Source organism: Gadus morhua, chromosome 13, assembly GCF_902167405.1.
Source record: "Gadus morhua chromosome 13, gadMor3.0, whole genome shotgun sequence".
In the NCBI taxonomy this organism is placed as follows: Eukaryota; Metazoa; Chordata; class Actinopteri; order Gadiformes; family Gadidae; genus Gadus; species Gadus morhua.
The window spans coordinates 155,524-171,944 of record NC_044060.1 but is presented as its reverse complement, the minus strand read 5'-3'; the positions used below and the strand labels follow the sequence as shown (position 1 = coordinate 171,944).

The 16,421-nt window shown below is 50.6% G+C and overlaps 1 protein-coding gene across 13 annotated transcripts in view; it reads left to right on the top strand.

Moving 5' to 3' along the window:
* Nucleotides 1-16,421, top strand: part of LOC115557217 (eukaryotic translation initiation factor 4 gamma 3) — a 73,283-nt gene that overhangs the window by 19,113 nt on the left and 37,749 nt on the right. For 8 of the 13 annotated variants that reach the window (XM_030374853.1, XM_030374857.1, XM_030374860.1 and 5 more), the window contains 7 exons: nucleotides 25-117; nucleotides 1,279-1,311; nucleotides 3,381-3,401; nucleotides 8,816-8,995; nucleotides 10,957-11,068; nucleotides 13,830-13,999; nucleotides 15,939-16,076. In XM_030374853.1, coding sequence (XP_030230713.1) covers nucleotides 25-117; nucleotides 1,279-1,311; nucleotides 3,381-3,401; nucleotides 8,816-8,995; nucleotides 10,957-11,068; nucleotides 13,830-13,999; nucleotides 15,939-16,076 — 747 coding nt within the window. The remainder of the gene's footprint in view (nucleotides 1-24; nucleotides 118-1,278; nucleotides 1,312-3,380; nucleotides 3,402-8,815; nucleotides 8,996-10,956; nucleotides 11,069-13,829; nucleotides 14,000-15,938; nucleotides 16,077-16,421) is intronic. The other 5 variants (XM_030374864.1, XM_030374855.1, XM_030374865.1 and 2 more) reach the window with 3 other exon arrangements.

Here is a 16,421-nt window from a genome sequence, read left to right as displayed (position 1 = left end):
TCTCTCTTTCTTCACTGTCTACAGTCTCCATACAACCCTGTACAGAACCCTGGCTCCGCCCCTCTAGTGTACTCTACTCAAACGCAGCCAATGAATGCACAGCCTCAGAGTCGTCCGGTGAGTGTCACTGGTCACCCTTGCCGATCTGCCGGCGTTCAAAACACACGGATCATGTTGCTTTGAGGCAGCCATGTTGGATCCAGATTTTGCTGAGTCAGCGTGTTGACGTCTGGCCCGTGACGTGGGTCACAGGCTGCTGGCCGCGCGGCAGAGTGCTAGGGGACACCAGATCCACGTCGGGATAGAGTGATGCGGAGACATGATGTTGTTTTGATATCGTGCTTTAGCCTCGGATGTTGTCTTTTTGATGGGCCAGGATTCTGCCTCCAGGTCCATACATCAGAACTTAGCTGACGTTCTTCCTGAGCCATGGTTATCGCTGGCTGGGACAAATGTTCCGTTCAATATTTGTGTCTTTCAGCATCTCCCAGTCGGAACCGCAGGTACAGAATAGGGTTCACTCAGGGAGGCCTCGTTCCACCGTTGGCTGAATGTTAGCAGATCTCATCAGAGGTTCTGAACCATATTGGAGGCGTTGTTCTCTACATGCAGACCTCAGAGCACGAATGTTTTCTTTTTATCCATTCTGCAACCGGTCTTCATCGGAAACCAGTGAAAGATCGTTGAATCTGGGTCAGGTACTGCTTCTAATGAGAAGTACTTTGTATGATTTTATGTATTCATTTATTTAATTGAACGCTGATGATTCTGATGGATTATCTATCTGATAAACACAATGCAAATGATTCGAAGATATTTGGATTTTTAGCTGTGACTATGCCATACAATCTGACAGTGCTCTTTATTTTCATCAGTTATTGAAGTTCAGAATCAGTTTCAACATTTTAACTCTTGTAATCGTATTCAAAACGCTTGCGCTCAGATAAAAATGCATATTGGCACGAAAAAAATGGAGGAAAATTCCCATTGCGGTCTTTCAAGGGTTTGATGGGATTGTGTAATAATGGGCTGAACCGTCTGTGAGCCTGTTGCAGTCTGGACTTCAGGAGGAGCGAGGTGTTGAGTCTGTGAATAAGAGTGTGTTGATTGTGGGTTGTCTCTAAGATGGCCAGCTAGTCGCTCAGCTTTCCTACTCCTTGTGTTTTAGTATCATACTGCCAAGCTTCTACCATGTCATGTTCATCTGTTCTTTGTCTCTCTCTCTCTCTTGGATCTCAACTCCCCCCCCCCCCCCACACCCACCCACCCAAACACCAGTTTGCAACGGGCCCTCGACCAACACACCATCAGGTAATTGACCCCCACTCAATGCCCCCCCCGGCACCTCCCCCACCTGTGTCCTCGTGCAGTTCATAACCCCTAACCCAGTCCGGGCCTCTTCAGGTCCAAACAACTCTCTACTATGTCCATCTTTCCTCTGGTGGCATCTGGTGTTTACGCGGCCAATCAAGGTCTTTATACTGCTAGCCAGATTCAATTATGGTTTATGATGACCTCAAACCCCAAAAAATAAGCGAATTAAATTCAAAATCGTTTCAATAAAAGTTGTTATTGTCCTCTTCGACGGCCGTCTAGCAAACGGGATGATGCTCTGTGCAGCTCCTTAACCTGTGGGAAGACACAGAGGAGGGGGCGCAGGAGCTGGATGGAGCATACTGGGGTCACTCTGTGAGGGTTAGTGATACTGGGGTCACTCTGTGAGGGTTAGTGATACTGGGGTCACTCTGTTAGGGTTAGTGATACTGGGGTCACTCTTTGAGGGTTAGTGATACTGGGGTCACTCTGTGAGGGTTAGTGATACTGGGGTCACTCTGTTAGGGTTAGTGATACTGGGGTCACTCTGTGAGGGTTAGTGATACTGGGGTCACTCTGTGAGAGTAAGTGATACTGGGGTCACTCTGTTAGGGTTAGTGATACTGGGGTCACTCTGTTAGGGTTAGTGATACTGGGGTCACTCTGTTAGGCTGCTCAGACTGGGGGGGGGACATGACGAGTTCCTTGATGTTTCTTGGCAGAGCTTGGCCAATGACTCAGCCCTCAAGACGCTATACATTACACTTCCTGGAACCTTCCCTTCTGATCCGTGTTGTAATTAATAACCAACTGCTGTCATCTACACCCCCCCCCACACACACACGAAGTGACTCAGTCATCCTCACCTTCCGCATGCCTCCGTGCTAAATCCAGTTATTTATTAATTGGTCTGTCCGGTGCCTGCCGCTATAAATAAAGGCCTGGCGCAGTTCTTTGCTGGCGTGTTTTTGCCGATGTGTACAAACACTTCCTAGCAGGCATGACGGAGGCTGTGCCAAGAGGGCGTGGACAATCAGCATGGGGGTGGAGTCAGGCCAGGGGGCGTGGCCAGGGCGGCACAGCGGCCCCGGGCTCTTTAGTGTCGCCACGGAAGCAGAGTCGGAAAAACATTTGAAGCCTACACAATGGGCTTTTATAAGCACTAGAGAACACTGGTATTGTGCCTGCCTCTGCCCCAACACACGCAAACACAAGAGCACCAAAAAAACACATTTACCATTGAGGCCTGAACGTTCTTTCATCTGCCAAGAGCATAGGACGTCCTCAGAGCGGCTGATGTCACCATGGAGGTCTTGCTTCCTGTGATGCGCCTTCTATTGTTACTGTCATGTCTGCGCTGAGGAGTCCGTGTGGCGTTTAGGCCACTGGCCCACCGGACAAGAGGTTATTGTACCCGCCCCCTCTCTCGTACCCCCTCTCTCCAGGGAGGGAGGGCCAATGTGAGGGTCAATGCCTCTGTTTACCCCTGTACCCCCATGTTCTAGGTCCCCCTCTATACTACAGACCTAATGCTGGAATAAAGAAGGCACGCCTGATGTTTGTTGGTTTGCTACACCGGTTCACACCAGGCCTGGCCGGTTCACACCAGGCCTGGCCGGTTCACACCAGGCCTGGCCGGTTCACACCAGGCCTGGCCGGTTCACATCAGGCCTGGCCGGTTCACACCAGGCCTGGCTAGTTCAAGCTGAATCTCTTGGTGAAACCTTGGGTCGTTATGTACGTAAACATGAAGTACTAGGACTACTAAGATGTACTAGGTAGTGCATGTCCGAGAAATATAATTATTTTTGTATAATATTTAGTGAACCAGTAAAACCTGGTACATTTGGTAAAACAAATGTTTTACAGGTAACCTCATGTTAACTCGATTTTGTTGATTTATGCAAGTTCTCCTGTAAGACGTAGAGTTTCAGGCTATTATCCCATGCTCTGAAATATGTTGGTGGACTACATTCTGCTTGTGTTGGAACATCACACCCACTAGTGCTGTCTCCCATCTGGCTTCTGTCCTTCTCTCTCGGTCTCTTCTGCTTTCACTACTCAAGGGAGGATTCAGGCCCGTCCAGGTAACGTTTAGCTCTCCTAGCGATCCTCCTCCTACCTGTTGATCTCTAGTTCTTGCATGGCATGACGAGGAACAAACCCCCTCTCTACCTTTCAAAACTTCCCCCCCCGCCATCTCTCCCCCCCCCCACTACTGTCTTTCTTCCCTCTCAAGTACAGTTTGGTTTTAATCATAAGGCTCTTTTTAAAATGAGCTACTGTTTCAGTGTTGATGATGTTTAATAATGTTTGACAAATGAATGATGGCCTGTTAACTAGACTGGCCTTGTTTAGTTTTGATGAACTGCATGTGGCAGAAAGGCCTTCGTCACGTTGTTCACCGCCCGTCTGTCTGCTGTTATTCCTTAGTTTTGCAGTTCATTTACTGCTACTTTATGATGTGAAATTCAGTTTTTGAACAAATGTTTCTTTGTAGAAAGTGCCTTGAAAATGTGAATTGATGCAATCTTGCGCAACAAGGTTTTCTCCCTGTGAGATGACAGTGGCTCTTTGTTGATCTGATCTGTGTTGTCCAGTGTTGTCCTTCTACGATGGCGACCTGGCTCCGCCTCGCAGTGCCCAGTAACAGCCGCTTCCTCGTTCCACCCACTGTAGCTCTACCCTCTCCCAGTAAACTCCCACTGTATCTACCCTCTCCCAGTAGACTCCCCCTGTATCTCTACCCTCTCCCAGTAGACTCCCACTGTAGCTCTACTCTCTCCCAGTAGACTCCCACTGTATCTCTACCCTCTCCCAGTAGACTCCCACTGTATCTACCCTCTCCCAGTAGACTCCCACTGTAGCTCTACTCTCTCCCAGTAGACTCCCACTGTAGCTCTACCCTCTCCCAGTAGACTCCCACTGTATCTACCCTCTCCCAGTAGACTCCCCCTGTATCTCTACCCTCTCCCAGTAGACTCCCACTGTAGCTCTACTCTCTCCCAGTAGACTCCCACTGTATCTCTACCCTCTCCCAGTAGACTCCCACTGTATCTACCCTCTCCCAGTAGACTCCCACTGTAGCTCTACTCTCTCCCAGTAGACTCCCACTGTATCTCTACCCTCTCCCAGTAGACTCCCCCTGTATCTACCCTCTCCCAGTAGACTCCCCCTGTATCTACCCTCTCCCAGTAGACTCCCACTGTATCTCTACCCTCTCCCAGTAGACTCCCACTGTAGCTCTACCCTCTCCCAGTAGACTCCCACTGTATCTCTACCCTCTCCCAGTAGACTCCCACTGTAGCTCTACCCTCTCCCAGTAGACTCCCACTGTATCTCTACCCTCTCCCAGTAGACTCCCACTGTATCTCTACCCTCTCCCAGTAGACTCCCACTGTAGCTCTACCCTCTCCCAGTAGACTCCCACTGTATCTCTACCCTCTCCCAGTAGACTCCCACTGTAGCTCTACCCTCTCCCAGTAGACTCCCACTGTATCTCTACCCTCTCCCAGTAGACTCCCACTGTAGCTCTACCCTCTCCCAGTAGACTCCCCCTGTATCTACCCTCTCCCAGTAGACTCCCACTGTATCTCTACCCTCTCCCAGTAGACTCCCACTGTAGCTCTACCCTCTCCCAGTAGACTCCCACTGTATCTCTACTCTCTCCCAGTAGACTCCCACTGTATCTCTACTCTCCCTCAGTAGACTCCCACTGTATCTCTACCCTCTCCCAGTAGACTCCCACTGTATCTCTACTCTCTCCCAGTAGACTCCCACTGTATCTCTACCCTCTCCCAGTAGACTCCCACTGTATCTCTACCCTCTCCCAGTAGACTCCCACTGTATCTCTACTCTCTCCCAGTAGACTCCCACTGTATCTCTACTCTCTCCCAGTAGACTCCCACTGTATCTCTACTCTCTCCCAGTAGACTCCCACTGTATCTCTGCTCTCTCCCAGTAGAGACTCCCACTGTATCTTAACTCCCAGTAGAGACTCCCACTGTATCTTAACTCCCAGTAGGGACTCCCACTGTATCTTAACTCCCAGTAGGGACTCCCACTGTATCTTAACTCCCAGTAGAGACTCCCACTGTATCTTAACTCCCAGTAGAGACTCCCACTGTATCTTAACTCCCAGTAAAGACTGTGCACGCGGTGCCCTCTCACCCCTAACCCTCTCACCCCTAACCCTCTCACCCCTAACCCTCTCACTCCTAACCCTCTCGCCCCTAACCCTCTCGCCCCTAACCCTCTCGCCCCTAACCCTCTCACCCCTAACCCTCTCACCCCTAACCCTCTCACCCCTAACCCTCTCACCCCTAACCCTCTCACCCCTAACCCTCTCGCCCCTAACCCTCTCACCCCTAACCCTCTCACCCCTAACCCTCTCACCCTAACCCTCTCATCCTAACCCTCTCACCCCTAACCCTCTCACCCCTAACCCTCTCACCCCTAACCCTCTCACCCCTAACCCTCTCACCCCTAACCCTCTCACCCCTAACCCTCTCGCCCCTAACCCTCTCACCCCTAACCCTCTCACCCTAACCCTCTCGCCCCTAACCCTCTCACCCTAACCCTCTCACCCTAACCCTCTCGCCCCTAACCCTCTCACCCCTAACCCTCTCACCCCTAACCCTCTCGCCCCTAACCCTCTCGCCCCTAACCCTCTCACCCCTAACCCTCTCACCCTAACCCTCTCACCCCTAACCCTCTCACCCCTAACCCTCTCACCTGATGGGTCCGGTGGCTGCAGCTGGCCGCTGCACGCTGTCTGCCATGTCATAGAAACCACCATCATTGATGGAGTGGTGTTGAGATCTGCCCATACGGTCCTCCTCTCTGATGAGTCACCGGTGACTGGAACGGTTTCCTCATCGCTGCCAAGAGGGAAGGCTTGTTATGCATTCCCCAGGTCTTGTTCCAGAAGGTGTTGTTCAGAAGACGTCCCTGTGTTTCACAACATGTGTGAGAGCGCTGTATGTTTAAGAGCGTTGGATGTGTTTCACAGTGATCCTGTTTGTGTGTCACAGTGACCGGTACGACACAATCTCTGATGTGGTGTTGGTCAGTGAGTCCCAACGTGCATCCACATCACTAGAGGCAGTTATTTTTGTGTTATATTTCCTGACTAAACAAAATGTGGCGCTTTAAGTCCATTGGCATCTATTTTTATTATCAATACGACAATTCACCATGACGTCACAGTAATAATAAACCTTCTTCCGGGGGTGGCAAAGCCGAAGCGGTCTCCGATGGCCCCACTAGTTAACAAACCCTTCCACGTCATTTGACCAGGGCAGAGCGATCCAGAAAACAGAGTTAATGGCATGAATGAAGGATTTCTTCGTGCTATGGGACGTCTCATTAATAGATAGATGTCTCTATATCTATCTATACTGTATGTATTTGTTTTCGTCATCCCCTCAACTTGAGATCAACAACAATGGTTCTGACTGTAACCCTGTTGACCGTAGCCGGCTGGACGGCCTCAGGGCGGTGGAAGCCGCGCGCGTTCTGCCACCCGGAAGTATCTGACGCCTATGTTTACAAACATTGTGAAATGCCATATCCACATCAGAATGGAGATTGATACGCTCTCAGACCCATGGGTCTCTGAACTAGAGATAGAGCAGCAGAACAGAAGCTTGTTGGTCGAACTGATCAGTGTGAAGTAGGGCCCGACCGATATTGATTTTTGAGTGCCGATGCCGATTATTTTCAGAGAAAAATTACGATTATGATTTAATCGGCCGATTTAAAAAAAAAAAAAAAGCATATAAAACGTAGTTTTTGATACCTTAAATATACTTTAAACACTTTTGATGAATATGTGAATTGAATGCAGAACCTTTGAGTGTTTTAGAATACATTTACAGTCAAAAATGAGTGTAATGTAAAATGTAAAATAACTAACTCCCAATGTGCTGCGCTCGTGAGCAGTGACTAACACGTGCGTGCTGAGCAGTATGGTCTCACCGTTAGAGTCTACAGTATAACAAATGAACATGGCCTGGGACCTAAAGAAAAACAGGCACAACATGCTCAAACAACGCGTCTTGTGTACATTGGTGAGGTGAGCGCCCAGCTTCCTGAGCGAGCGTGCTTTCATGTTGTACGGTAAAATTCAATCTCCTCTCTTTTACTCCATTTAAAGTTGTTAGTTAGCAAGGCGAGTAGGAGCGCAATCTGCAGGATACTAAGCGCAATAACATTTAAAAAAATATAAATAAAAAAAAAAATCGGTTGTAATCGGCGTCTTTTTGGCCGATTATTTTCAAAAAGGCTATAATTGGCCGATTAAATCGGCAGGCCGATAAATCGGTCGGGCCCTACGCCAGTACTTCACACTGCACCTCGGATGGGGGGGGGGGGCTTCTGGTCACAATCGACCTCATCTGAAGCCATTTGAATAAATATGTTATGAAGAAATGACAGCATCTGTTTGGTCTTTGTACAGACCATGGCGGTCCCCTCTAAGTGGCGGCCCCCAGGGTCTGGGCAGGCCGTGGGACCCAGAGCGGCCTCTGTCCCCCCCTCTGTCTCCCGTCTGTCCCCCGGCCCTCTGGCGCCCTCTACCAGGGTGTCATCGCAAATGTGCTGCTGTGCTTCCTGGAAGTGGTCCATATCATGCTGGGAGGGGGGCTGCTGGCTTGTAACCCGTGAGGTGGATAGGGATGAGGAGGGGGGGTGGAGGTGGATGAATGGAGGCGCAGGGGTGAGAGTAGACGAGGTGGCGCTTAGGGCCCGGTGCCGCTGAACAGTGGTCTGACTCAGAGAGTCTGTCATGTGTCCAGTGCTCTCTGATCCAGCAGGAAGGTCCTTTTGATCAGGACGTATCTTGGTCAGCGATGGCCTGCCACACAATGGGGTCGGTGTTTGTAGTCCAACCTCCCATTCAAGCCTTTCTCTTCGTTCATCAACATGTGACAGCGATGGCACCTTACTGGAATCGTTTTTTCAACTTGGCCATATTCGCTGCTTAATCCCAGTTTTAGGTATTCAGGACTGCGTTGAACTGTTATACGTTGAGATTGTCCTACGGACCTCCCCTTTCGACTGCTGAGTATCAGCTTTAATGAAAAAACAACATTCAAAGGTTATCGTTTTCCTTCTCTTCACGGCAATGTTACATTTTCCTGTCTCTGTCTCTCTCTGTCTCTCTCTCTCTCTGTCTCTCTCTGTCTCTGTCTCTGTCTCTCTTTCCCCTCTCCTTTGTCTCTCTCTCTCCTCCTTTGTCTCTCTCTCCTCCTTTGTCTCTCTCTCTCTCTCTCTCTCTCTCTCTCTCTCTCTCTCTCTCTCTCTCTCTCTCTCTCTCTCTCTGTCTCTGTCTCTGTCTCTCTCTCTCTCCTCCTTTGTCTCTCTCTCTCTCTCTCTCTCTGTCTCTGTCTCTGTCTCTCTCTCTCTCCTCCTTTGTCTCTCTCTCTCTCTCTCTCTCTCTCTCTCTCTCTCTCTCTCTCTGTCTCTCTGTCTCTCTCTGTCTCTCTCTCTCTACTATCAGTTTTTCCAGAGGGCCCAGATGCAGGCGGCCCGGCCCACGCTGCCCACCAACCCCCCCTCCCTGAGGCCCGGGGCTCAGAACCCCCCGTCGGCCGTCTACCCCCAGAGCCAGCCCATCATGATGACCATGGCCCCCATGCCCTTCCCCTCGCCACAGGCCGCCCAGTACTACATCCCACAGGTAGGCCTCGTCCCAGTGGGGAGGAACCCTAACCCCTAGGACAGCCTAACCGCTAGGACAGCCTAACCCCTAGGACAGCCTAACCCCTAGGACAGCCTAACCCAAACCCCTAGGACAGCCTAACCCCTAGGACAGCCTAACCCCTAGGACAGCCTAACCCCTAGGACAGCCTAACCCCTAGGACAGCCTAACCCAAACCCCTAGGACAGCCTAACCCAAACCCCTAGGACAGCCTAACCCTTGGACAGCCTTACCCTAACCCCTAGGACAGCCTAACCCCTAGGACAGCCTAACCCCTAGGACTGCCTAACCCCTAGGACTGCCTAACCCCTAGGACTGCCTAACCCCTAGGACTGCCTAACCCCTAGGACAGCCTAACCCTAGGACAGCCTTACCCTAACCCCTAGGACAGCCTAACCCCTAGGACAGCCTAACCCCTAGGACAGCCTAACCCAAACCCCTAGGACAGCCTAACCCCTAGGACAGCCTAACCCCTAGGACAGCCTAACCCCTAGGACTGCCTAACCCCTAGGACAGCCTAACCCCTAGGACAGCCTAACCCCTAGGACAGCCTAACCCCTAGGACAGGGGGGTCCTAATAATGTTTAGATCGATGTGGGGGTCTCCATCCTCATCCTGGGGCCGTCCTAACAACACCAGCCAACCCAACCGCCCATGCTGCTGTCAGTGTCAGCGGGCTGCAGCAGTCTGGGTCACTACGCCCCCGCAGAGCGGAACACCCTGGGGCCAGTATGACATGTACCTAACCCTATCACCATATGATCAGTGCAAGAGGCTCCTGACTGCGTCCTTTAGGGTTAGGTTAGGGTAAGGCTAACCTAACCTAACCCTATCACCATATGATCAGTGCAAGAGGCTCCTGACTGCGTCCTTTAGGGTTAGGTTAGGGTAAGGCTAACCTAACCTAACCCTAACACCATATGATCAGTGCAAGAGACTCCTGACTGGGTCTATTAGGGTTAGGTTAGGGTAAGATTAACCTAACCCTATCACCATATGATCAGTGCAAGAGGCTCCTGACTGGGTCTATTAGGGTTAGGTTAGGGTAAGATTAACCTAACCCTAACACCATATGATCAGTGCAAGAGGCTCCTGACTGGGTCTATTAGAGTTAGGTTAGGGTAAGATTAACCTAACCCTAACACCATATGATCAGTGCAAGAGGCTCCTGACTGGGTCTATTAGAGTTAGGTTAGGGTAAGATTAACCTAACCCTAACACCATATGATCAGTGCAAGAGGCTCCTGACTGCGTCCTTTGCGGTTGTCTCCGGCTCCCACGGTTCATGCATGCCAACTATAAATTGGGATGAACCCTTCACCCTAGGATAGGCTAACCCTAACCCCAGAGCACCCTTATCCCTAGGATAACTTGAGCCCTTGGACAGACTAACCCTAAACCCTAGAGGGGCCACCCCCTGCTGCTACATGTCAAAAGAGCAACCAACAGAACAAAGAGGGTTAGATTAGTTTGAATTGGTGTGATATCAGCTGACACTGATTAGAGCCGTAGTTGGTTGGGTTCGGTTTTCCCGAGCCTGGTTTGTTGTGGTTCTACCAGAGCACTGCCACTCCTGGTCAGTTCATCAGTTTGTTCTCCATTCAATTGTCCTCCATATTTCTCAATGCAAGAGCTTTCCCGCTATCGGTGCCGCCGAACGCAACCAAACATAGATGGTCGAGATGCTACCTTAACTATTCTGCCGTTCCTATGTTCATCATTAGCATTTTATTATTAACAAAATGAATTATTCACATGATTAATATCAAGCTGAGGCTCACCCCCGACAAGGCGAAATACACATCATTGGATAATGGAAGAGAAGGGTTTCCCTGTCGGCTCGTAGCCAGATGATGAGGATGATGATGATGAGGATGATGAGGATGATGCTCCCTGTCCTGATGATGACGTGTTCCCCCTCCCCCCTCCCCCCCCCCCAGTACCGCCACAGTGCTCCCTACGTGGGCCCCCCCCAGCAGTACTCTGTACAGCCCCCCGGCACCGGAGCCTTCTACCCTGCTCCCGGCCACGGAGAGTTCCCCACCCCCTACCGTAAGACACACACACACACACACACACACACACACACACACACACACACACACTGACTGACTGACTGACTGACTGACTGACTGACTGACTGACTGACTGACTGACTGACTGACTGACTGACTGACTGACTGACTGACTGACTGACTGACTGACTGACTGACTGACTGACTGACTGACTGACTGACTGACTGACTGACTGACTGACTGACTGACTGATTAACGTCAGTAGAGTTCTTTAAGTCGAGCGCGAATGGATGTTGACCTCTTGTGTCTGAGGACACTCGTCCCTCTAAACCTTGTTTAATTTGTCCCTTCCTCCCTCCCTTCCTTCCTTCCTTCTTTCCTTCCATCCTCCCTTGCTCCCTTCCTTCCTTCTTTCCTTCCATCCTCCATCACCGTAAGCGTCCTTGACCAAAAAAAACGACAATTCTCCACATGGCGCTTAATCCAAACACACTTTGAGCCATAGGGGGGGTTAGTGTTAGGGTTAGTGTTAGGGTTACTGTGGGCCATAGCGGGGGTTAGTGTTAGGGTTAGTGTTAGGGTTACTGTGGGCCATAGCGGGGGTTAGTGTTAGGGTTACTGTGGGCCATAGCGGGGGTTAGTGTTAGGGTTAGTGTTAGGGTTACTGTGGGCCATAGCGGGGGTTAGTGTTAGGGTTACTGTGGGCCATAGCGGGGGTTAGTGTTAGTGTTAGGGTTACTGTGGGCCATAGCGGGGTTAGTGTTAGGGTTAGTGTTAGGGTTACTGTGGGCCATAGCGGGGGTTAGTGTTAGGGTTAGTGTTAGGGTTACTGTGGGCCATAGCGGGGGTTAGTGTTAGGGTTACTGTGGGCCATAGCGGGGGTTAGTGTTAGGGTTACTGTGGGCCATAGGGGGGTTAGTGTTAGGGTTAGGGTTACTGTGGGCCATAGGGGGGTTAGTGTTAGGGTTAGTGTTAGGGTTACTGTGGGCCATAGGGGGGTTAGTGTTAGTGTTAGGGTTACTGTGGGCCATAGGGGGGGTAGTGTTAGTGTTAGGGTTACTGTGGGCCATAGCAGGGTTAGTGTTAGGGTTACTGTGGGCCATAGGGGGGTTAGTGTTAGTCTTAGGGTTACTGTGGGCCATAGGGGGGTTAGTGTTAGTGTTCGGGTTAGGGTTACTGTGGGCCATAGGGGGGTTAGTGTTAGGGTTACTGTGGGCCATAGGGGGGTTAGTGTTAGTGTTAGGGTTACTGTGGGCCATAGCGGGGGTTAGTGTTAGGGTTAGTGTTAGGGTTACTGTGGGCCATAGGGGGGTTAGTGTTAGGGTTACTGTGGGCCATAGGGGGGTTAGTGTTAGGGTTAGTGTTAGGGTTACTGTGGGCCATAGGGGGGTTAGTGTTAGGGTTACTGTGGGCCATAGGGGGGTTAGTGTTAGGGTTAGTGTTAGGGTTACTGTGGGCCATAGCGGGGGTTAGTGTTAGGGTAAGTGTTGGGGTTACTGTGGGCCATAGCGGGGTTAGTGTTAGGGTCACTGTGGGCCATAGCGGGGGTTAGTGTTAGGGTTACTGTGGGCCATAGGGGGGTTAGTGTTAGTGTTAGGGTTACTGTGGGCCATAGGGGGGTTAGTGTTAGGGTTACTGTGGGCCATAGGGGGGTTAGTGTTAGGGTTACTGTGGGCCATAGCGGGGGTTAGTGTTAGGGTTAGTGTTAGGGTTAGTGTGGGCCATAGCGGGGGTTAGTGTTAGGGTTAGTGTTAGGGTTAGTGTGGGCCATAGCGGGGGTTAGTGTTAGTGTTAGGGTTACTGTGGGCCATAGCGGGGGTTAGTGTTAGGGTTAGTGTTAGGGTTACTGTGGGCCATAGCGGGGTTAGTGTTAGGGTTAGTGTTAGGGTTAGTGTGGGCCATAGCGGGGGTTAGTGTTAGGGTTACTGTGGGCCAAAGCGGGGTTAGTGTTAGGGTTAGTGTTAGGGTTAGTGTGGGCCATAGCGGGGGTTAGTGTTAGGGTTAGTGTTAGGGTTACTGTGGGCCATAGGGGGGTTAGTGTTAGGGTTACTGTGGGCCATAGCGGGGTTAGTGTTAGGGTTACTGTGGGCCATAGGGGGGTTAGTGTTAGGGTTACTGTGGGCCATAGTGGGGGTTAGTGTTAGGGTTACTGTGGGCCATAGTGGGGGTTAGTGTTAGGGTTAGTGTTAGGGTTACTGTGGGCCATAGTGGGGGTTAGTGTTAGGGTTAGTGTTAGGGTTAGTGTGGGCCAAAGCGGGGTTAGTGTTAGGGTTACTGTGGGCCATAGGGGGGTTAGTGTTAGTGTTAGGGTTACTGTGGGCCATAGGGGGGTTAGTGTTAGGGTTAGGGTTACTGTGGGCCATAGGGGGGTTAGTGTTAGTGTTAGGGTTACTGTGGGCCATAGGGGGGGTTAGTGTTAGGGTTACTGTGGGCCAAAGCGGGGTTAGTGTTAGGGTTAGGGTTACTGTGGGCCATAGGGGGGTTAGTGTTAGGGTTAGTGTTAGGGTTACTGTGGGCCATAGCGGGGGTTAGGGTTAGGGTTAGGGTTACTGTGGGCCAAAGCGGGGTTAGTGTTAGGGTTTCTGTGGGCCATAGCGGGGGTTAGGGTTACTGTGGGCCAAAGCGGGGTTAGTGTTAGGGTTACTCTGGGCCATAGCGGGGGTTAGGGTTAGGGTTAGGGTTACTGTGGGCCATAGCGGGGGTTAGGGTTAGCGGGGGGGGGTTAGGGTTAGCGGGGGTGGTAAATGTCCCTGTTGACTTTGTAACCCTCCTCTTCCTCCCCGTCCCGGACCCCCAGACCCCCTCAGGTACCACGCTCCGGTGTCCCCCGCCGTAGCGGCGCCGGTCCAGACGGCAGGCCCGGCCTACTACCAGGGGACGCCCCCCGGAGTGGTGTTCCCCCCCTCGCCCCCCGTCATAGTGCCTACGCCGCAGCCGCCTCCCCCCGCCAAACGAGAGAAGAAGGCAGTGAGTCTGGGGGGCGTTGGGAGGTGGGGGGGGGGTCTCTGGCCACGCTCACACCAGCCGGGGTCCATGTGTGGGGGGGCCTCTGACTGCAGAGCCAGGTCTCAGCCCGCTCATGAGTCCCTTGAAGGGTCTTATGTTGAGAATGAAGTGCATTGAAGGGCTGTGGCTAAATACATTTAAATGTTTGCACTAGGGCTGTCAAATGAACGCATTAATTTCAATTAATTAATCACAGAAAAAATAACACGTTAAAATAATTAACGCAGATTAATCGCGCTTCTATAGTGCGCTTTGACCCGGTGCGTCATTTGCGTTGAAACAAAATGGAGGCAGACGAGAAGACGCTGCTCGGCCCTGTGAACGAAAAGTTCAAGTTTAAACTCCCAGACTTAACTGTAGATAGGAACACCGTAATCTGTAATCTCTGTCGTAAGGAATTTTCCTATCACCGTTCACCGAGTTCATCAGTTCATCAACCCTTAAATATCACCCCAACGCAAAACATTTGGTAGCAAGCTCGCAGCACGAGCTGCCACAGAGAGATGGAAATGTTATTAATTTGAATCTTAAAATGCACCGTGTGTTTATGAAAGACATGTTTTAAATAAAAGAGGCATTGTACTTTAAAGTCTATTATGTCTATTATTCATTGAATCACTCATCTGCCATAATTTACTTGAATACAATTATTTTTAAATACTTTCTCGGAAAAATGTAAGGATGCGATTAATTTAGATTAATTAATCACAGAGCCTGTATTTAATTAGATTAAAAAATAATAATCGCTTGACAGCCCTAGTTTGTACAGCATTTGCCCTTCATAGAATCTGAATGTCATAGTTGCCAAAACCTATTATCAGAAAAGTCTTGCCCTGCAGACACTAGACAAGTTATTTATTTATTCTTGCACTCGTTACTGTTGCTGTTTGTACTGGATTATATTTTAAAGGATGTCCAAATGCAATGGTCCATTTCAAGCTACTGGTGACATTAAGTGGGCGATCCTCACTGCGACCCCAGGTACAGACTCTGTATTTAGATGGATTAATTTATTCATAACAGACATCCTTAGAGACTGCTGTGGCCTAAAGGTACTGCCACACTGCACGCGTTAGAGGCGTTGAAAATCTGCATTTTTGCATAGGGAACCATTGGTGTAGACGCGTTACACGCGTTAAAGCGGCGCGTTAGTGGCGTTAGACGCGGCATACGCACTTAATGACTCACGTAAACGCACCAACGCACCAACCAAATTTGAACTTTTGACGCGCCTACGCGTGACGCTTAGCCGCGATAGCCAATCAGCGTGGAGCTTGACCCGACGTCACTGGCAGAGAGTAATGAGTGACGCTTGCACAGAAGCATATGGCGGACATCTTTCTTTATTCTGGATGGAAATAGTAACATAGTTACGCCATTAAAAGCGTTTATGTAAACATTTTTAGCGAGAAATGTGCATTTTACTTTCATAATGTTCGCTCTGTGAATGTGAAGGATGTTTGGTTTGAAAGTTATGACGAAGAGGGAACGCTCCATTCACTTGCATGGGCAGCGTCTTTGGTTGCTAAGCAACCTCATCGTCTTTGGCGGACCATTTCTCTGCTGATCAACACTACGACATATAGATTATTTAATCTAACCCGATCTAAACTCTATCATGCACCCAAACACAGCGGCTGCGTAGGCGCGTTGGCGCGTTGAACCATTTTTGTGACACACAATGATCAAGCGTCAGGATAGGCGCGTTATGCGCGTTTCTTAACGCGAGTAACTTGTGCAGTGTGGCCGTAGCATAACATTGTCAGTCAGTCAGTCAGTCAGTCAGTCAGTCAGTCAGTCAGTCAGTCAGTCAGTCAGTCAGTCAGTCAGTCAGTCAGTCAGTCAGTCACCAGGGTACCCCATGCCACTGGTGCTTTAGTTGGGTGTGTTTGTTTCACTGCTGTCCTCCCAGATCCGTATTCGGGACCCCAACCAGGGCGGCCGCGACATCACTGACGAGATCATGTCGGGGGGGTCCGGGAGCCGGAACCCAACGCCCCCCGTTGGACGGCCCTCCTCCACCCCCACTCCCCCACAGGTAACCCTAACCCCCCCACAGGTAACCCTAACCCCCTAACCCTAACCCCCCGACCCCCCCCACAGGCCTCTGTCAGAACACGGGTCCAAGCATGAAGCCTTTTTTCTTATTAGCATAAAGATGCTCCTAAATCAGCCCTCTGTTTGACAACCCCCCCTCCCCAATGCCCCGTCCTACCCCAAAGCAGCTTCCTTAATGTACCTGAAGCTGCACAGCCTGAACATCACTTAATGGATTTGAATCTGACCCTTTGCATAAGCACCTGGCTGGCCAGGCTGCCAGCCAGAGCCGTTGTCTCTGATGTCATGGTATAGCGAGGCTTCCCGGGACCGCGTGCATTTGAGC